Source organism: Oncorhynchus nerka, linkage group LG6 (genome assembly GCF_034236695.1).
Source record: "Oncorhynchus nerka isolate Pitt River linkage group LG6, Oner_Uvic_2.0, whole genome shotgun sequence".
Lineage (NCBI taxonomy): Eukaryota > Metazoa > Chordata > Actinopteri > Salmoniformes > Salmonidae > Oncorhynchus > Oncorhynchus nerka.
The window spans coordinates 52,502,805-52,524,029 of record NC_088401.1 but is presented as its reverse complement, the minus strand read 5'-3'; the positions used below and the strand labels follow the sequence as shown (position 1 = coordinate 52,524,029).

Sequence of the window (21,225 nt, the reverse complement as noted above, 5' to 3'; positions counted from 1 at the left end):
ACCACCAATGTGTATGTGTATGTGAATCTCATAGTCAGGAGAGCGAAGGGAAGATTGGGTGATACAAAAAATGTTATTCGAGTAGGCCTATCTGTAATCTGAGATTTCATCCTGACAATGGTTAGTTGAATGTTGCAGATTTTTTTTAAATATGTGGAAATTTAAAGGTAAACTATATATTTTGTCTGTAACTCATATAATTCAGATAGTGGATTACTGTCTTGAAGATGGCATTTAATCACTTCAGCAAGAGCCTCAACATTTCAAATATCTATCTAGTCTGTCGCTGGTTTGTTGCCTCCAAGAAAATAGACCAAGTCAAAGGTAAAAATAATATAAATATGATTATTCATCATTTCTCCCTAATTAGTGTAAGTGATGGAGCGCTGTTTCATGATGCAAACATTATGATTGAAGACATTGAATGCTGCAAAATTGAACAAATTCATTCTGTCACGGCATACATGCTAGACTTTTGAGAAACTGATAACGAGAGTATGATGCACAATCTGAATGTAGGGCTAGGCTAATGAAGCCAGAATTTTATTCTGGCTTCATTTCATATGGTCCTATAATATTCGGCCTATTACAACACGTGATGTCGCACTTCCAATCAGACATCCACCAATCACGTCGCTTACAACGCGGGCACTGCGACCAAACGGACCAATATAATTGCTGTAAATTGAAACGGTTTTAGAGAATGACCTAACAAAAATACCCTGTACGCACCACCGAGGTATATAAAAATACACATATGAGCGCAAAAGTTTGAAGATTGTAGCCATTCGAAGAAGGAAGTTAGATTAATTTTACTCCACTAACAAAATGAGAGAGATTGTTCATTTACAAGCAGGGCAGTGCGGTAATCAAATTGGCGCAAAGGTTTGTACACGTTTAGGCTTTTAAAGCCATATATATATTTTTATTTATTTTTAAATTATGTGTAGAATTATTATTGGTAAAAAAACAAATCTACGGCTAAGAGGCCTCGATATTGATCTTTCAAAGTGTGCGCGAAAACACGTAACCCCTTTGTTCTCAGATAATCAATAATTGTTTGGCGGAAAGTATCATCTCGAATATAAGTTGTTTGCCTTCCTGTTCCAACAAGTTCAATGTTTTCAATGATTTTAAATTGTATGTACTTGTTTTATTTGGGGAACCATTCAAATGATCGAGGTAATATAATTCAAGGGTGTTGACTGCCCCGCGTTGGACGAGCTCGCAGTTATGTCTGGTTCAGGTCATGGAGTGCGCCAAACCGGTCAGCGCGCGCTCTTTGCGATTACATTATAGCCTTGCTGTTTTTAGTTTGGTTTATATTTACTTATCGATGTACTAATACATTGATCATAATTTTCATGTTTTATTTGTACTTTTATCGAAGGACAACGTAGAAAAAAAAATGTATAAAATGGGTGCCAACTTTTGAAACTCCATTTTGTTTTTGACACTTGACGCATGGAAGCCAGAAAGCAGAACTCTTTTTTTTTTTTTCTTTTTTTTTTCACCGTTTTTTTTTGGGGGGGGCCTTGTTCAAAATTTACATTTAAGTCATTTAGCAGACGCTCTTATCCAGAGCGACTTACAAAATGGCTTGTTTGCATCCATTTTGTATATAATTCAACTGCAAAATGTTAACAGTGAATTGACTCTGGATTGGCATTAATTGACTTCTCCCTATGCTAGTTCTGGGAGGTGATAAGTGATGAGCATGGCATTGACCCCACTGGAAGTTACAATGGGGACAGTGATCTTCAGCTGGAAAGAATTAATGTGTACTACAATGAAGCTTCAGGTGAGTTAAGTGGTGTGATGTCTTGACCCACAATGGTCTGGTAAATCGGGCAATTGTCCAATTCGGATTAAATGCAACAAAATCAAAAATGGAACTCCTAGTTACCATTGTTAGCCAGGTACGATTGTTTTGAATTTCTTTAAGTGCCATTTTTGACTTTTCAGGTGGAAAGTATGTGCCACGCGCAGTACTTGTGGACTTGGAGCCTGGGACCATGGACTCTGTGAGGTCCGGACCATTCGGTCAAATCTTCAGGCCTGACAACTTTGTCTTCGGTAAGAAACTTGGGAGTGGTCTATGGACCTGGATTAGTTGCATGTTACTACAATAAACCTTCATTACTTGACTACAGGCACCACAGGCAAACGGCATTAGTTACTCAAAAGAAATGTTTGCCATGTCACGTAATTAGCTTTGTCATCTCCTGCTTTAGTGTTTGTGTAATCCATCACTAGGGCCCAGTTTCATCTAAAGTTATCTTTACTTTGGCATTATACTTCTGTCCATTACAGGTCAGAGTGGCGCAGGTAACAACTGGGCCAAGGGCCACTACACCGAGGGTGCAGAGCTGGTTGACTCTGTCTTGGATGTGGTGAGGAAAGAGGCTGAGAGCTGTGACTGCCTGCAGGGCTTCCAGCTCACCCACTCCCTGGGAGGTGGAACCGGCTCTGGCATGGGCACCCTGCTCATCAGCAAGATCCGTGAAGAGTACCCCGACCGCATCATGAACACTTTCAGCGTGGTGCCCTCCCCTAAAGTGTCAGACACTGTGGTCGAGCCCTACAATGCCACCCTCTCAGTCCACCAGCTGGTAGAGAACACAGACGAGACCTACTGTATCGACAACGAGGCGCTGTACGACATCTGCTTCCGTACCCTCAAACTCACCACACCCACCTACGGAGACCTCAACCACCTGGTGTCTGCGACCATGAGTGGGGTCACCACCTGTCTCCGCTTCCCCGGCCAGCTCAACGCTGACCTGCGCAAACTGGCAGTCAACATGGTGCCCTTCCCCCGTCTCCACTTCTTCATGCCTGGCTTTGCCCCCCTCACCAGCAGGGGAAGCCAGCAGTACAGAGCCCTGACGGTTCCAGAGCTCACTCAGCAGATGTTTGACTCGAAGAACATGATGGCCGCCTGCGACCCTCGTCACGGCCGTTACCTCACCGTGGCCGCAGTCTTCCGCGGGCGCATGTCCATGAAAGAGGTGGACGAGCAAATGCTGAACGTACAGAACAAGAACAGCAGCTACTTCGTTGAATGGATCCCCAACAACGTCAAGACTGCAGTCTGTGACATTCCTCCCCGTGGCCTCAAGATGGCTGCCACCTTCATTGGAAACAGTACTGCCATCCAGGAGCTGTTCAAGCGCATCTCTGAGCAGTTCACAGCTATGTTCCGCCGCAAGGCTTTCCTCCATTGGTACACAGGAGAAGGCATGGATGAGATGGAGTTCACTGAGGCAGAGAGCAACATGAACGACCTGGTTTCTGAGTATCAGCAGTACCAAGACGCCACTGCAGAGGAGGAGGGCGAGTTTGAAGAGGAGGGTGAAGAGGAGTTGGCTTAAATTGTCCGTTTTCTTTCCTTGTGAAACATCTGACTGGTGTTTGTTTTTCCACTTCGTGTTTCCTTATCTGACAACCTTCAGCTGTACTCTTTTTTTTTTTTGTTGATTTTTTTAATTTTTGTTTACTTCAAATAAAAGAAACATGGTTAAACACTTGTTTGTCATTTAATACAATCATGGGTAATGTACAGTAAGTGAAGCTAATAGTAATTTATAAATGTATACTATAATGTTACAGTAATTTGTGAGGGAGGTAATGGTGAAATTTGTTTCCTATGCAGTTCAGCTATACTGAACAAATATACATGCAACTATTTTGAGTTACAGTTCATATAAGGAAGTCACTTGAAATAAATTAATTAGGCCATAATCTATGGATTTCACATGGCTGGAAATGCGGATATGCATCTGTCCAGATACCCAAAAAGGGGGTGTTGGCCAGTGTCTGGTGTGACCACCATTTGCTGCATGCGACACATAATTCAGAGTTGATCAGGCTGTTCCTTGTGGAATGTCGTCCCACTCAACTTCAATGGCTTTGCGAAGTTTAAGGATATTGATGGGAACTGGAACGTGGTTGTACATGTCTGTCCTGAACGTGCTTAATGGGTGACATGTCTAAGTATGCAGGCCATGGAAAAATGGACATTTGTAGCATCCAAGGAATAGTGAACAGATCTTTGACATGGAGCTGTGTGTTATTGTGCTGAAACATACGGTGGCTGCTATATGGCAACAATAGGCCTCAGTATCTGCATTCAAATTGCCATCGCTAAAATGCAATTGTGTTGTCCGTAGCTTATGCCTACCCATATCATTGGGCACTCGGTTCACCACTGCACTTCCACACAGCGCCATACACGTCTGCAGTTGAGGCTGGTTGGACGTACTGCCAAATGCTCTAAAGATACATTGAAGGCAACAGATCTGGACATTGCTGCAGTCAGCATGCCAAATGTATGCTCCCTGGGGAAGCAGGTAGCCAAGTAGTTAGTGTTGGGCCAGTAACTGAAAGGTTGCTGGATTGAATCCCTGAGCTGACAAGGTAAAAATCTGTCTCTGAGCAAGGCAGATAACCCACTGTTCCCTGGGCGCTGAAGACTATGATTATGGCAGCCCCCTGCACTTCTGATTCAGAGGGGTTGGGTAAAATGCGGAAGATGCATTCAGTTGAACAATTGATTAGGTATCCCCCTTTCAACTTGATCTGTGACAAAATGGCACATTTTTTGTGGCCCCTTTTTCCAGCACAAGGTGCACCTATGTAATGATCATGCTGTTTAATCAGATTCTTGATATGCCACACCTGTCAGGTGGATGGATTATCTTGGCAAAGAATAAATACTCAATTGCAGGGATTTAAACATATGTGCACAAAATTTGAGAGAAATAAGCTTTTTGTGTTTATGTAAAATATCCGGAATGTTTTATTTCAGTTCATGAAACAAACACTTAATATGTTGCATTTATATTTTTGTTAATTGTAGTTGTACACAAGCCTTTGAACGGTATTCATGTTTGTTTTGGAGAATATTGTTATTTGCAATACATTTTTTAAAAGTTAAATATTGGATCTCAAGGATTTTGGTTCCTAAAAGGCAAATATGTAGCCGATTCAAATCTGGTTAGGAAAATCCCATACTAAGAGCATCTGCTAAATGACTAATATCGAGTTTGAGCATGAAACCTAAAACAATGATGCAAAATTATTTTAATTCTAGTGAGGTCAAGGCCCATGCAATCTCCTATTCTCTATTGCTAAACATTATGTAGGTAGGACTACAATATAATACAAAATGTGAAATTCCTTTCCTGAAAAGGGGTCATCGGGCCCAGTTTTTCAGAACATTCAACCCTGAATTCTCATTAAATTGAGTTCCCCCTTCACTTTAGATTATATTTTGCCCAAATGTCATTGGATCATATAAAATGATCTTTGTAGCATATGATGTATGCTAGAGATTTGGTTCAGTTCTCTCTTAACTACATCCAAATCTGAAGAATGAGCAACATTTAATATAACGCTACACAATTTTGATCTGGATTTAATGTTTTGGAGAAACTGTGTTCTCTTTAACTTTTGGGCTCCCGAGTGGCGCAGCGGTCTAAGGAACTGCATCTCAGTGCAAGAGGTGTCACTACAGTCGTCCGGGTTTGGCCGGGGTAAGCGGTCATTGTAAATAAGAATTTGACTTCCCTAGTTTAAAAAAGTACAAATGAACTGTTCATGTCATGTGAGGGTAGTCGGTTGTCTTTTCACCCAAATACCACTAGGTGGCACTAATTGTTCTTTGCCCAGAATGCCAGGGACGAGATGAATGGCAGAGGCCAGGGTTTATGATGAAGCACACCTATGCGCAAGCCGACGTTATGGGTGGGCGCAATAGGGCTTGGCCCCACCCTACCGTATCTCCTTGTCTTTACAAATAAAATACAAAAATATTGATCAAATATTGACAGAGACGCGCGCCGACAGAAAGACCCATCAGTCTCATCTAAAGCATCGGAGCGAGCGAAACAGCGCCCCTCTGTCTCCGTAAGTGTAGACTATGTATCTGAAGCTGTCTGGACAAAAGGAGTATTGCATGTCATACTTTTTCTGTATTGACAGCTTCAGATGGTATTGTACATTGGCTACATATCGTAAAACGGGCGCTGTTTCGCTCGCTTGTTTCAGCAGAGGAGAATAAGCGAAAGGGCTCACTCTCTCACAAATAAAAAATCTGTGGTGAATAATCCCAATGCGTTTCTATGGGCATAATATGTAGACCTATCTTCTCGCCTGCATTTTCGCCCTTTACAATCTATGACAATCCCGGCGTTGGCACAATGACTTGTATTGTTAGGGCGGGAAATGAGCATCTCATCATTATATAGAGATTTCTGGTTTCAGCCATTTGTGAATTAGAAAGGAAAGTTGGTGGGTGCACAGTGCACTGTTTGGACGCTGGCTTCCCCTACAGTAAATAAAAAAATCTAAATACTTTACCAGAGAGCTTGATTTAGCCACATATGACCATTAGCTTCTTTAAAAAAAATAGTTGTGGATTGTTTCAAATCACAAGTGCATAGGCTTATGCCTATTTGGGAAGCCAGCAATTTGGGCAGTGTGCGTGGCAATAGGCCTAGCTGTTTATTGAGTTGTGTCAGTCAGTGAAAATCACCTAAATGTGGGAAGATAATGTGTTTTGAGTATAATTTAAAATGTTGAGAAAAGTAGAAGGGGAAGGGTGTATGGGTGAAGATATGGGCATCTCTCTCCAGAATGCCTGCACTCAGCTCTCCATAATGTGCTCTGCTGTCTCCCGACAATTATTGGACATTCATTGTGTGTGTGGTTTGCCCTTTGATTGTTTATTTTGATCAATTCACCATTACATATGTCACTAGTAGGCCTAGTAAATGTACTCTTAATCCACACAATTTAGTTACATTTATTTATGTTAATGCATGAATTAGAGTCATTTACCATTATCATTCTGGAAGTGGAAACGTTGTTTGCAGAGTTCACGTAGGGTTCACAACCTGCTACACTAGTGAGAAACAAGTTTTGGTTTATTTCATAAGCCTCATTTAGGAATTTTGTCCACAAAAAAATTCTCCATGTGAGCAATGTGCATGTGTGTGGTTACTCCATTGAGGGAGCTGGAGCGCCTGAGTACCCAACCTGCTGAGTTGATACAATGTTGCACTTCAGTGGTGATAGCTCAAATTAAGACAGAGAAAGGGAGGGAGACAGGCGGAGTAGAGAGCTTAATGCGATTGGAAAAAAAAGGAAATTTCATCAGGATATTTTGTACTGTTTGTATTTGTTGGCTTTAGGCCTTTATCATTTACTTAGTTGGCAATGGAAGTTATAGGCCTATTGCTGCATTGGCCTATAGAGGCTATCTCTGAGTTCCATGACATGAGTACTTTCTTTATCTTTATACACCATTTGGACACACCTACTCATTCAAGGGTTTTTCTTTATTTTTACTATTTTACTGGTGACATTGTCTGTGATTTATTTAGAATTCAAGGCACTGTCAGAACAGAAATTACAAGATAATGTTATAATGCTGTTATTGCATCAAATGGTTGTTTTATGCAACAGAATAAGGGGTTGTTAGAACACTCATCTGTGTGTGTGTTCTACTGAGGGGCCTCTGTGAGATTTAACACTGACAGAAGGTTTACGATGTCTTTTGGGTGATAAAACCTAAAGAGACCGCATTCCATAGCATGAGTTAATGTTTCTGTTCTATAAGGTACCAGGAAAAGATGACTCCAGGGCCAGACCCTGGTCTCTACACAATTAGATAATGTCTGCTGTGAATTCTAAGTATCTTTCATACTAATCTTAACCTTGTGACCCATTCCATACATCTGTTGTTTGTCATGTAGCTTGAAGGGGTGTATCTTGGCTATAAAATACCTTTGTACTTTTGTCTCGGGGCTCTCAACAAATCATCTGAGGGTGATTCGTCGACCAGCCTTCATTAGCGTAGAGCACTCAATCGATTCACTTTATATGTGTGTGTTGTATTGACCTACTCCCTTATGAATAAGTGAATTAAGATTGTTTAAGTTTGACTTGTGTGATAAGTTTGTCTCTCCTAATTTGATAGTAAAGAAATTAACCACCACAGCACACTTAACCAGCATGGCTACCACAGCATTCTGCAGCGATACCCCATCCCATCTGGTTTGCTCTTAGTGGGACTATCATTTGTTTTTCAACAGAACAATGACCCAACACACCTCCAGGCTGTGTAAGGGCTATTTGAGAATAATGAGGTGCTGCATTAGATGACCTGGCCTCCACAATCACCCGACCTCAACCCAATTGAGATGGTCTGGGATGAGTTGGACCGCAGAGTGAAGGGAAAGCAGCCAACAAGTGCTCAGCATATGTGGGAACTCCTTCAAGACGGTTGGAAAATCATTCCAGGTGACGCTGATTGAGAGAATGCCAAGAGTGTGCAAAGCTGTCATCAAGGCAAAGAGTGACTACTTTGAAGAATCTAAAATATAAACTGTTTTTGTCACTACATGATTGTTTTTTTCATCATTTGATGTCTTCACTATTATTCTACAATTTAGAAAATAGTAAAATAAAGAAAACCCCTTGAATGAGTAGGTGTGTTCAAACTTTTGACTGGTACTGTATGTGTCCATAAGGCATCATTTTAATTCAGATTTTTATAATTAACCACATTAAAATAATTTTGAGAAAAGAAACTGTTATCATTTAAATTAAACTGTTCCACGAAAATGCGCATATCAAACACCCATCCAACTGATTCTTTCTTGTGCCGGCCCTGCCTATGCACTTTACTTTTAAGTAGGTGAAATGCCACATGCCGAAAGATTATGGGCAAAAAAAGTAGGGTACAGAACAACACAAACCCATTGAGTGGGCACAGATGTCAATTCAACGTCTATTTCTCGTTGGTTCAACATAATTTCATTGAAATGACTGGAAACAACGTTGATTCAACCAGTGTGTGCCCAGTGGGAAGAATTTCTATAGCATTTGTAACTAGGGTGACCAAGTGGCCCAGATTGTGCGGGACAGTACCACATTTTGGCACTTTGTCCTATTGACATCCTGCAACCAAACAATTACAGCATGTCCCGCATTTTATCAACACCAGTAATTTAGAGGAAAAGGTTGATTTTGCCCGTATTTCAGTCAGACATACCGAACTTTCTCTTGCAGTCAAGTTGTGCTCATGTAAAGATATATATATATCATAAGGATGTGGTACTGGTGATTCTAAACACTTCTCCAATCATTAATTGGATATGATATTCTGCACAGCGCAAGACAAGACTTAGCCAATGTCATAGGCCTATCATCAACCAATCACATTTCTCAAATCCTTTAATGGCTAAATTCCAGATACATTTGGAAAGGACTGAGACACAACCAAAACAAACAGCAAACACATCCAACAAATGTATAGAGTCACAACCATGATGTAGTCATTGTGTGCTATGAATATGGTACCAAAGACTTCACTTTTTACTACTTTAATACATATATAAGTGAAACAACAAAAAATGTGTCACTGCCCCAATACTTTTGGAGCTCACTGTATATGCAGCTATTGGCGGCACACCCTGGGCCACATGTGCTATACCACTGTACTATGAGTTTATCATGAAAATGATTAGCATATACAGGACAGAAGTCACAGGACTAAGATAAGCACATTTTTTAGGGCCTATAATAACCTTAGTGGTCGCTGTTTTACAGCCTCAGTGAAACGACCTGTCCTGATTTGTCATAGACGCTTGCTAAAAAACTTTAATGAGCAAGCCTTCCTTCATGAACTGGCCTCTGTAAAATAGAGTGAGCTTGATCCCCTCTGTCGAAGATGCTTGGACCTTATTATTTAAATATTTTCAGTGGTATTGTTAACAAACACGCCCCCATAAAAAAAAGAGAATTAAAAACAGGTTCAGCCTCTGGTTCGACCGTGATCTTGCAGAGTTACTCCACCTCAAGAATTGCATTTGGCGAAAGGCTTGGCACACGCGTACTTGGGCTGACTGGCTCTCGTTCAGGCAAATGCGAAATAAGTGCACTCAGGCTATCCGGAAGGACAAAGTTAGTTACTTTAAGGAGCAGTTCTCTCTCTGTGGGTCTATACATATCAAAGCTGCAGGCTAAGGTTAAATCTAGACTTGGTTTCCTCTATCGTAATAACTCCTCTTTCACCCCAGCTGCCAAACTAACCCTAATTCAGATGACCATCCTACCCATGCTAGATTACGGAGACATACTTTATAGATCCGCTGGTAAGGGTGCTCTCGAGCGGCTAGATGTTCTTTACCATTCGGACATCAGAATTGCTACCAGCTCTCCTTATATGACACATCACTGCACTCTATACTCCTCTGTAAACTGGTCATCTCTGTATACCCGTCGCAAGACCCACTGGTTGAGATATCTACTCCAGCCCTCATCCCCCACATACAACACCCGTTTCTGCCAGTCACATTCTGTTGAAGGTCCCCAAAGCACACACATCCCTGGGTTGCTCATCTTTTCAGTTCGCAAACACTCAAACTGGACAGTTTTATCTCAATCTCTTCATTCAAAGACTCAATCATGGACACTCTTAATGACAATTGTGGCTGCTTTGTGTGATGTATTGTTGTCTCTACCTCCTTAGCCTTTGTGCCGTTTGTTGTCTGTGCCCAATAATGTTTGTACCATATGTTGTGTTGCTACCATGTTGTTGTCATGTTGTGTTGCTACCATGCTGTGTTGTCATGTGTTGCTGCCTTGCTATGTTGTTGTCTTATGTCTCTCTTTATGTAGTGTTGTGTTGTCTCTCTTGTCGTGATGTGTGTTTTGTCCTATATTTGTATTTTTTACATTTCTAATCCCAGCCCCCATCCCCGCAGGAGGCCCTTTACCTTTTGGTAGGTCGTCATTGTAAATTAGAATTTGTTCTTAACTGACTTGCCTAGTAAAATAAAGGTTAAATTAAATAAATAAATACAAATAATGCAATTCTTCAGAAAATGGGCGTGGCTTCATAACTTTTCAGATTTTAAGAAAATGGCAGAAAATATGCAGCCGAAGCCCGACGAGAGCGGATATAAATGAATTGTTTTAACTAATTATGACAATTGTTAAGAAAATGTTGAAAAATATAATAAATTAATGCCTTTTCAAATAAGTTGCGTTACATGTTATTTTGGATGACAATTTGTTAGCTACGCTATCCTTATGAACCGCATAGCATTACAGAAGTATGTACTGGTATGTTAGCTAGTTACCTAAGGTTAGTCGGCTACTAATACACTACTATTCCAGTGTGCGTTCTGAACGCTGTGAAAGCAAAATTCTCTGAATTTACTCATGGACAATCTGACAACGCTCTGGATATAGGAATGCCCAGAGTGCACTCTGGCACTCCAGATTGAATTTACGAACACACCTGAAATCGTAAAAAGTTTAGCTAGCTACTATGCTAACCCTAGCAAGAGGTTGCATAGTAACAGCATCAACTTCCGGTAAGACAGGTGAAGCTCTAGTGCGTTCAACTGAAACGATACCATTAGTTTACAGTATACTAAAATAAACTAATAGTATATAGTATGCAGTATATTAGTATGGGTTTTCGAACACAGCTCAGGTCTACCCTTGTGACTATTCAGCAAAACTCACATAAACCAGGTCTACCATTGTGCAAGAGACACTAAACAAACCTTTTGACATTAAATAAGTTATTACTCTAATTCAGTTTATGGGTCCATTATGACCAATTCCCCTTGAAATAACAACATTTTATGTTTTTCAGTCAAAATCACTGATTTAAACATATGTAAAGGCTAATGGATTATAGTAAAATCATCTGTAAAATAAGTATATATATAAGTTTATCCATAACCCAACTCAACTTCAATCTACTGAAAAAAAAAAAAATATGCTATGATTAAATATACTGTATATAATAGCAAATGTAACACTAAGATATTTGAATATACTGTACCACAAGAATCCATGGATTCAATGTATTGAAAATGAGGGCACATACGTAAACTATACCCTTTAATAAACAGTATACACTGAACAAAATTATAAACACAACATGCAACAATTTCAAAGATTTGACTGAATTAAGGAAATAAGTTAAATAAATTAATTGGGCCCTAATCTCGACAGCCTTGGTTTCTCAAATGATTGCCTCGCCTGGTTCACCAACTACTTCTCTGATAGAGTTCAGTGTGTCAAATCGGAGGGTCTGCTGTCCGGACCTCTGGCAGTCTCTATGGGGGTGCCACAGGGTTCAATTCTTGGACCGACTCTCTTCTCTGTATACATCAATGATGTTGCTCTTGCTGCTGGTGAGTCTCTGATCCACCTCTACGCAGACGACACCATTCTGTATACTTCCGGCCCTTCTTTGGACACTGTGTTAACAACCCTCCAGGCAAGCTTCAATGCCATACAACTCTCCTTCCGTGGCCTCCAATTGCTCTTAAATACAAGTAAAACTAAATGCATGCTCTTCAACCGATCGCTACCTGCACCTACCCGCCTGTCCAACATCACTACTCTGGACGGCTCTGACTTAGAATACGTGGACAACTACAAATACTTAGGTGTCTGGTTAGACTGTAAACTCTCCTTCCAGACCCATATCAAACATCTCCAATCCAAAGTTAAATCTAGAATTGGCTTCCTATTTCGCAACAAAGCATCCTTCACTCATGCTGCCAAACATACCCTTGTAAAATTGACCATCCTACCAATCCTCGACTTTGGCGATGTCATTTACAAAATAGCCTCCAATACCCTACTCAACAAATTGGATGCAGTCTATCACAGTGCTATCCGTTTTGTCACCAAAGCCCCATATACTACCCACCATTGCGACCTGTACGCTCTCGTTGGCTGGCCCTCGCTTCATACTCGTCGCCAAACCCACTGGCTCCATGTCATCTACAAGACCCTGCTAGGTAAAGTCCCCCCTTATCTCAGCTCGCTGGTCACCATAGCATCTCCCACCTGTAGCACACGCTCCAGCAGGTATATCTCTCTAGTCACCCCCAAAACCAATTCTTTCTTTGGCCGCCTCTCCTTCCAGTTCTCTGCTGCCAATGACTGGAACGAACTACAAAAATCTCTTAAATTGGAAACACTTATCTCCCTCACTAGCTTTAAACACCAACTGTCAGAGCATCTTACAGATTACTGCACCTGTACATAGCCCACCTATAATTTAGCCCAAACAACTACCTCTTTCCTAACTGTATTTAATTTATTTATTTATTTTGCTCCTTTGCACCCCATTATTTTTATTTCTACTTTGCACATTCTTCCATTGCAATACTACCATTCCAGTGTTTTACTTGCTATATTGTATTTACTTTGCCACCATGGCCTTTTTTGCCTTTACCTCCCTTCTCACCTAATTCGCTCACATTGTATATAGACTTGTTTTTTTTTACTGTATTATTGACTGTATGTTTGTTTTACTCCATGTGTAACTCTGTGTCGTTGTATGTGTCGAACTGCTTTGCTTTATCTTGGCCAGGTCGCAATTGTAAATGAGAACTTGTTCTCAACTTGCTTACCTGGTTAAATAAAGGTGAAATAAAATAAATAAATAAAAAATCTATGGATTTCACATGACTAGGCAGGGGTGCAGCCATGGGTGGGCCTGGGAAGGCATAGGCCCACCCACTTGGCAGCCAGGCCCAGCCAATCGGAAATAGTTTTCCCCCACAAATGGGCTTTATTACAGACAGAAATACTCCTCAGCACCCCCCTCCAACCCCCCTCAGACAATCCCATAGGTGAAGAATCCAGATGTGGAGGTCCTGGGCTGGAGTGCTTACACGTGGTCTGTGTGTTGTGAGGCAGGTTGGACATACTGCCAAATTCTCTAAAACTACAATGGAGGCAGTTTATGCTAGAGAAATTAACATTAAATTATCTGGCAATAGCTCTGGTGGACATTCCTGCAGTCAGCATGCCAATTGCACACTCCCTCAAAACTTGAGACATCTGTGGCATTGTGTTGTGTGACAAAACTGCACATTTTACAGTGGCCTTTCATTGTCCCCAGCACAAGGTGTACCTGTAATGATTATGCTGTTTAATTATCTTCTTGATATGCCAAGCCTGTCAGGTGGATGGATTATCTTGGCAAAGGAGAATTGCTCACTAACAGGGATATAAACACATTTGTGGACAAAAAAAGCTTTTTGTGCATATGGAACATTTCTGGGATTTTTTTTGTTCAGCTCATGAAACATGGGACCAGAACTTTACACGTTGCTTTATATTTTTGTTCAGTGTATTAACAAATCAAATATTTTTAAATTTCAACAATGTACTTTCTTTTTAAGCTGTTGAATATAGACTTCTGGTCCGAAATTCATCTGTGAAAGTACACCTTGGAGATTTATGCTTGTGGTCTTGTGACCATTTTGAGAAATCATATGAAACTTCTCTGAATCATACTTGACACCGTAATAAGGCATAATATATAACACATTTGTTGATAAATACAACTTTAGCTTCTATAGAGCCTGTAAAGTACAAACGTGTTTTTTCTTCAGTATTGTGACTGATGGGATTAAATGGGTTAATATCACAGATTTTCTTAACCCAGGTTATTGAACAATTTGAACAACTTTTTATATCGATGTAGTGCCTTTGACCGCCTACACATGCACAGTTCTGCGCGAGACGATGAGAAGCCCCTGACTGCAGTGTGCAGTTCGGGGCGGCTCAATGTGGGCGGAGTCAAACGTCGGGACCGGGCTCAATGTGGGCGTCGAAGGTATCAACATCAACGAAAGCGAATCTTAATCGAACCTAACCTACATGGACAAAAATATAAACCATGGAAGTAAGTGAGAATGTCATTATGCATAATCTACTTTGTAATATTCATGTTATACCAGTGCAGTGGTATATTTTTATATGACCAACTACCGCACCAATGTTAGCATATCGTTAATTATCATCCATTTGCATGTGAGCTAGCTAATTGCTTACATTGAGGGAATCTTATTTGGACAAATTTGCCTACTTGAGCAGTAAACCTAGGTTTACATGTACAGTTATGTAATCGATTAGATCGTTGATTTTCTGTTTTTTTTTTCAATGTATGCCTTGTTGTGTTTGGCTGGCTCTAAATGTGTATCATTGATGCCATTCCCTTAGTTACATTTACATTTACATTTAAGTCATTTAGCAGACGCTCTTATCCAGAGCGACTTACAAATTGGTGCGTTCACCTTAAGACATCCAGTGGAACAGCCACTTTACAATAGTGCATCTAAATCTTTTAAGGGAGGGGGTGAGAAGGATTACTTTATCCTATCCTAGGTATTCCTGAAAGAGGTGGGGTTTCAGGTGTCTCCGGAAGGTGGTGATTGACTCCGCTGTCCTGGCGTCGTGAGGGAGTTTGTTCCACCATTGGGGGGCCAGAGCAGCGAACAGTTTTGACTGGGCTGCGCGGGAACTGTACTTCCTCAGTGGTAGGGAGGCGAGCAGGCCAGAGGTGGATGAACGCAGTGCCCTTGTTTGGGTGTAGGGCCTGATCAGAGCCTGGAGGTACTGAGGTGCCGTTCCCCTCACAGCTCCGTAGGCAAGCACCATGGTCTTGTAGCGGATGCAAGCTTCAACTGGAAGCCAGTGGAGAGAGCGGAGGAGCGGGGTGACGTGAGAGAACTTGGGAAGGTTGAACACCAGACGGGCTGCGGCGTTCTGGATGAGTTGTAGGGTTTAATGGCACAGGCAGGGAGCCCAGCCAACAGCGAGTTGCAGTAATCCAGACGGAGATGACAACTGCCTGGATTAGACCTGCGCTGCTTCCTGTGTGAGGCAGGGTCGTACTCTGCGGATGTTGTAGAGCATGAACCTACAAGAACGGGCCACCGCCTTGATGTTAGTTGAGAACGACAGGGTGTTGTCCAGGATCACGCCAAGGTTCTTAGCGCTCTGGGAGGAGGACACAATGGAGTTGTCAACCGTGATGGCGAGATCATGGAACGGGCAGTCCTTCCCCGGGAGGAAGAGCAGCTCCGTCTTGCCGAGGTTCAGCTTGAGGTGGTGATCCGTCATCCACACTGATATGTCTGCCAGACATGCAGAGATGCGATTCGCCACCTGGTCATCAGAAGGGGGAAAGGAGAAGATTAATTGTGTGTCGTCTGCATAGCAATGATAGGAGAGACCATGTGAGGTTATGACAGAGCCAAGTGACTTGGTGTATAGCGAGAATAGGAGAGGGCCTAGAACAGAGCCCTGGGGACGCCAGTGGTGAGAGCGTGGTGAGGAGACAGATTCTCGCCACGCCACCTGGTAGGAGCGACCTGTCAGGTAGGACGCAATCCAAGCGTGGGCCGCGCCGGAGATGCCCAACTCGGAGAGGGTGGAGAGGAGGATCTGATGGTTCACAGTATCGAAGGCAGCCGATAGGTCTAGAAGGATGAGAGCAGAGGAGAGAGAGTTAGCTTTAGCAGTGCGGAGGGCCTCCGTGATACAGAGAAGAGCAGTCTCAGTTGAATGACTAGTCTTGAAACCTGACTGATTTGGATCAAGAAGGTCATTCTGAGAGAGATAGTGGGAGAGCTGGCCAAGGACGGCACGTTCAAGAGTTTTGGAGAGAAAAGAAAGAAGGGATACTGGTCTGTAGTTGTTGACATCGGAGGGATCGAGTGTAGGTTTTTTCAGAAGGGGTGCAACTCTCGCTCTCTTGAAGACAGAAGGGACGAGCCAGCGGTCAGGGATGAGTTGATGAGCGAGGTGAGGTAAGGGAGAAGGTCTCCGGAAATGGTCTGGAGAAGAGAGGAGGGGATAGGGTCAAGCGGGCAGGTTGTTGGGCGGCCGGCCGTCACAAGACGCGAGATTTCATCTGGAGAGAGAGGGGAGAAAGAGGTCAGAGCACAGGGTAGGGCAGTGTGAGCAGAACCAGCGGTGTCGTTTGACTTAGCAAACGAGGATCGGATGTCGTCGACCTTCTTTTCAAAATGGTTGACGAAGTCATCTGCAGAGAGGGAGGAAGGGGGGAGGGGGAGGAGGATTCAGGAGGGAGGAGAAGGTGGCAAAGAGCTTCCTAGGGTTAGAGGCAGATGCTTGGACTTTAGAGTGGTAGAAAGTGGCTTTAGCAGCAGAGACAGAAGAGGAAAATGTAGAGAGGAGGGAGTGAAAGGATGCCAGGTCCGCAGGGAGGCGAGTTTTCCTCCATTTCCGCTCGGCTGCCCGGAGCCCTGTTCTGTGAGCTCGCAATGAGTCGTGAGCCACGGAGCAGGTGGGGAGGACCGAGCCGGCCTGGAGGATAGGGGACATAGAGAATCAAGGGATGCAGAAAGGGAGGAGAGGAGGGTTGAGGAGGCAGAATCAGGAGATAGGTTGGAGAAGGTTTGAGCAGAGGGAAGAGATGATAGGATGGAAGAGGAGAGAGTAGCGGGGGAGAGAGAGCGAAGATTGGGACGGCGCGATACCATCCGAGTAGGGGCAGTGTGGGAAGTGTTGGATGAGAGCAAGAGGGAAAAGGATACAAGGTAGTGGTCGGAGACTTGGAGGAGTGTTGCAGTGAGGTTAGTGGAAGAACAGCATCTAGTAAAGATGAGGTCGAGCGTATTGCCTGCCTTGTGAGTAGAGGGGGAAGGTGAGAGGGTGAGGTCAAAAGAGGAGAGGAGTGGAAAGAAGGAGGCAGAGAGGAATGAGTCAAAGGTAGACGTGGGGAGGTTAAAGTCGCCCAGAACTGTGAGAGGTGAGCCATCCTCAGGAAAGGAACTTATCAAGGCATCAAGCTCATTGATGAACTCTCCGAGGGAACCTGGAGGGCGATAAATGATAAGGATGTTAAGCTTGAAAGGGCTGGTAACTGTGACAGCATGGAATTCAAAGGAGGCAATAGACAGATGGGTAAGGGGAGAAAGAGAGAATGACCACTTGGGAGAGATGAGGATCCCGGTGCCACCACCCCGCTGACCAGAAGCTCTCGGGGTGTGCGAGAACACGTGGGCGGACGAAGAGAGAGCAGTAGGAGTAGCAGTGTTATCTGTGGTGATCCATGTTTCCGTCAGTGCCAAGAAGTCGAGGGACTGGAGGGAGGCATAGGCTGAGATGAACTCTGCCTTGTTGGCCGCAGATCGGCAGTTCCAGAGGCTACCGGAGACCTGGAACTCCACGTGGGTCGTGCGCGCTGGGACCACCAGATTAGAGTGGCCGCGGCCACGCGGTGTGGAGCGTTTGTATGGTCTGTGCAGAGAGGAGAGAACAGGGATAGACAGACACATAGTTGACAGGCTACAGAAGAGGCTACGCTAATGCAAAGGAGATTGGAATGACAAATGGACTACACGTCTCGAATGTTCAGAAAGTTAAGCTTACGTAGCAGGAATCTTATTGACTAAAATAATTCAAATGATACAGTACTGCTGAAGTAGGCTAGCTGGCAGTGGCTGCGTTGTTGTTGTTCTATCTCTCTATAGTGCTCTTTCTTGTATTATGGTCTCTTGTTTCTTTAGAGGTTTCACTTTGTTGTCCTTTTTCTTTTCCTTTTTCTTTTTTTTTTTCTTTTTCTAGTTACACATAGCGAGTCTACACAGCCTACACATAGTATATACAATTATGAAATCACCTGGTCACAACATACATGGCAAGTCAAGAAAAGCAATTGTAACTTGTCCACACTGCAAACTGAAGATAAATAAGAAAAACTTCAAAACACATTTACGAAGAAAGCATACACATTGCTTTGAAACTGTCCAAGGAAATATTTTTGTCATGTGAGTGCATTGATGTGAGGAAATGGTGTGTTTGCAGTCGAAAATACATTTTCTGGTCCAGCAAAACCCATACATGTTGTGAAAAATACTTGGGCTAATTCAGTTCCAACTGTGTTCAAAACTGTTATGCATGCTGGAGTATAAAAAGCTGTTGAATTGCACTTTTTCTTTACTTTGACATACACTGTGTTCACAGTGCTCGGATCTTGTCCCCTGGACCTTGGAGGCCTTTTGATGTTCAGGTTAGATATTCCTTTAAATGATTCCACTGCACTGTACCATTTGATTGTCATTCCTTTATTGAAAAGTGTACCGTGTTCACACCACAGGATCTACCAAAGATGCTATTCAGTATATTATATTAGTCCTATTTTCTGTTATAACATTGAAAAGTTATTATTTCTATGCTTGCAGCATGCATTGCACACTGTTGTTATCGCTCATACTTTTTCTTGTTTATTATTCTTGACACTTTTTGGTACCTATTTCCTACAGTTTTTACACTACATACACAATGCATACATCAAACTCCTGCAGAGCTGGATGCTGATGTGACATGCTGTGACTTCTTGGGGGGGGGCGCGCGTCTTCTATATCCTGAAATATATTCGGAGGGGGGGGGGTTATTTACTATTATCATCATTATTGTTGTTGTCATAACTATCAAACTTAACAACCTACTCTTAACTTACAGTACGTTCTGTACATTGCAATGGAAGCAGTGATTTCACTGAGGTATGTATAAATTCTCATCACTAGTGGATAAAATGTTTTTTGGGATCCCCATCCAATTGTGTGATTTTCTTTTTCAAAGGAAAACATGCAGCAAATTAGGCGATGGTGGTGCCTAGTTCTCCTGCAGAACTTTCTCGTGCTGTAAGTCTTAAACATTATAAAGACATTTCCTTTGCATCCTTAAAATCACTTGTTTAACTGTAGCCAGAATGACCTGAATATATCATATTGAATGTATGTCATTCATTCACTAAGGTCTGAATAAGAGAGGTCGAAAGATCGTAAAAGGCGGCGAAAACAAAACACACTACAGGTAGGTGTCATAAGATGAGTGGTATAGTCTTAAACCAATGTTTAAAGACTTAACCCCCCCTCCAATATATTTCAGGATGATGTTTTTTCCTGGAGAGAAGTGGCCTCTTTGCTGCCCTTCTTAACACCAGGCCATCCTCCAAAAGTCTTCGCCTCACTGTGCATGCAGATGCACTCACACCTGCCTGCTGCCATTCCTGAGCAAGCTCTGTACTGGTGGTGCCCCGATTCCGCAGCTGAATCAACTTTAGGAGACGGTCCTGGCACTTGCTGGACTCTCTTGGGCGCCCTGAAGCCTTCACAACAATTGAACCGCTCTCCTTGAAGTTCTTGATGATCCGATAAATGGCTGATTTAGGTGCAATCTTACTGGCAAAAATATCCTTGCCTGTGAAGCCCTTTTTGTGCAAAGCAATGATAACGGCACGTGTTTCCTTCCAGGTAACCATGGTTGACAGAGGAAGAACAATGATTCCAAGCACCACCCTCCTTTTAAAGCTTCCAGTCTGTTATTTGAACTCAATCAGCATAACAGAGTGATCTCCAGCCTTGTCCTCATCAACACTCACACCTGTGTTAACGAGAGAAACACTGATATAATGTCAGCTGGTCCTTTTATGGCAGGGCTGAAATGCAGTGGAAATTGTTTTTGGGGATTCAGTTCATTTGAATGGCAAAGAGGGACTTTGCAATTCATCTGATCACTCTTCATAACATTCTGGAGTATATGCAAATTGCCATCATTCAAACTGAGGCAGCAGACTTTGTGAAAATTAATATTTGTGTCATTCTCAACTTTTGGCCACGACTGTATATATATGCGCTCAATGAAACAATATAATTACAACGTAACATTTATCAGCACAATTTTAACAGTACACGACATACATAACAAGTCTGTTCACTGCAACAATATCAGTAGCTTGTCTCAAATATAGCATGAAGCAAAAAGTGTTACAACACATCTGCTGGTACTTTATATAATATTTCTTACGATCTTCAAAAATGAAATATGTTTGTATTTAACGTGTGCCTTGTGCAAACGTGTGTTTGTAATCAGTGTGTGACTGTCACCTCAGATGGACAAAAAAAAGGTGGGTGGGGTCAAATTGAGCCCGGCCCCGAATTGCACACTGCAGCCAGGGGTACTTTTTAAATATATTTTTTGTATTTTAATCATTTTTTTGCATATATATATTTTTTAAATTTTTTTATTTATTTAAATTTTTACAAAAAATATATATTATTATTAAAATATATATATATATCAACAAACAAGAGGAATAGTCACATGCAAACAAGCATACATACAAACTATTTACATTGCCAGGAATCCTAAACAAACAAATCATATTCATTAATACAACAAGTTTTAATTGCCTTTTTGTTTTTCATTTTAGTTAAAGTAGTACCATATTGTTTAAATTAATTTATAAAGTGAAAAAAGTTAGGTTTTGAATTCGACCATTTGTATTTGTGAATATGACATTTACCTAGTAAATATAATATTTACCTAGTAATTAAATATACTATATCTTTATTT

General features: G+C 42.1%; 1 protein-coding gene across 1 annotated transcript; it reads left to right on the top strand.

Moving 5' to 3' along the window:
* Window positions 1–705: 705 nt before the first annotated feature.
* On the top strand, window positions 706–3,525 carry LOC115130603 (tubulin beta-4B chain-like). Its single transcript, XM_029661906.2, has 4 exons — window positions 706–885; window positions 1,693–1,801; window positions 1,966–2,076; window positions 2,314–3,525. The coding sequence occupies exons 1-4, from the start codon at window positions 829–831 to the stop codon at window positions 3,372–3,374; spliced, it is 1,338 nt and encodes a 445-aa protein (XP_029517766.1). The 5' UTR covers window positions 706–828; the 3' UTR covers window positions 3,375–3,525.
* Window positions 3,526–21,225: the final 17,700 nt, after the last annotated feature.

What these genes read in the sequence shown, in the direction of transcription:
- LOC115130603 (XM_029661906.2), top strand. Translation starts at nt 829, where the DNA reads ATGAGAGAGATTGTTCATTTACAAGCAGGGCAGTGCGGTAATCAAATT. An exon ending in GTAATCAAATTGGCGCAAAG is followed by an intron (nt 886 to 1,692) that starts GTTTGTACACGT and finishes TCCCTATGCTAG; the next exon opens with TTCTGGGAGGTGATAAGTGA. An exon ending in GTACTACAATGAAGCTTCAG is followed by an intron (nt 1,802 to 1,965) that starts GTGAGTTAAGTG and finishes TTGACTTTTCAG; the next exon opens with GTGGAAAGTATGTGCCACGC.